At 36.9% G+C, this 796-nt stretch overlaps 1 protein-coding gene across 1 annotated transcript in view; it reads left to right on the top strand.

Moving 5' to 3' along the window:
- Positions 1 to 796, top strand: part of LOC119582004 (isocitrate dehydrogenase [NADP] cytoplasmic-like) — an 8,553-nt gene that overhangs the window by 5,731 nt on the left and 2,026 nt on the right. Inside the window, 3 exon segments of the mRNA XM_037930200.1 lie at positions 31 to 77; positions 80 to 158; positions 391 to 548. Of these exon segments, the coding sequence (XP_037786128.1) occupies positions 31 to 77; positions 80 to 158; positions 391 to 548 (284 nt within the window).

The following is a 796-nucleotide window of genomic DNA, read 5'->3' as shown; positions in this document are numbered from 1 at the left end:
TAATGATAAGTCCACTCTTTTCATTTGCAGAGGATTTGCTCATGCTTCCATGGTGTATGCCCTTGACCGTAAAATGCCACTTACATGTCCACCAAGAACACCATCCTCAAGAAATATGATGGACGTTTCAAAGATATCTTCCAGGAGATTTATGACAGGTAGTTTGGATGTCATTTTCTTTTTTTGTATATTCTGGTGATGAGGATATGTAGGTTTGAACATAATTACATTTTCTTCCAATGTATTAATTTGAGGATTTAAAGTTTATTTTATTTATCCCCCCCTTATTGAAGTATTTTACTTCACTGTGTGCCAGTTATTTTTTTATATTCCATTATTTTACTTGATAGATGTATTCATGTATTTTTCTCATCTCTTCTCATTCTGCAGTGAATACAAGGGCAAGTTTGAAGCTGCAGGCATCTGGTACGAGCACCGCCTGATTGATGACATGGTTGCACAAGCTATGAAGAGCGGGGGTGGATTTGTGTGGGCTTGTAAGAACTATGATGGCGATGTGCAGTCAGACTCTGTTGCACAGGGCTTTGGTAGGTTGCCGTTTTGTTGTTATTTAATGGGGGTTTACTTTTTTGGAAGATTTAGGTAATAGTGGTGAAGGGGGTATTCTAGCTAAAATATGGTGTATTGTGTTGAATCTTTATAGGTAAATAGGTGTCTCTGTTGCTAAATATTTTTTGTGAGCTGGAGCAATGTAAGTATACTTAGGTGCATACATAGTTGTACACATATATGTATGTGTTGCATTAAATTACACAGCAGCATTAATCCCTTGGAT

Source organism: Penaeus monodon, chromosome 15 (genome assembly GCF_015228065.2).
Source record: "Penaeus monodon isolate SGIC_2016 chromosome 15, NSTDA_Pmon_1, whole genome shotgun sequence".
In the NCBI taxonomy this organism is placed as follows: Eukaryota; Metazoa; Arthropoda; class Malacostraca; order Decapoda; family Penaeidae; genus Penaeus; species Penaeus monodon.
This window is presented reverse-complemented; position numbering and strand designations above follow the sequence as displayed.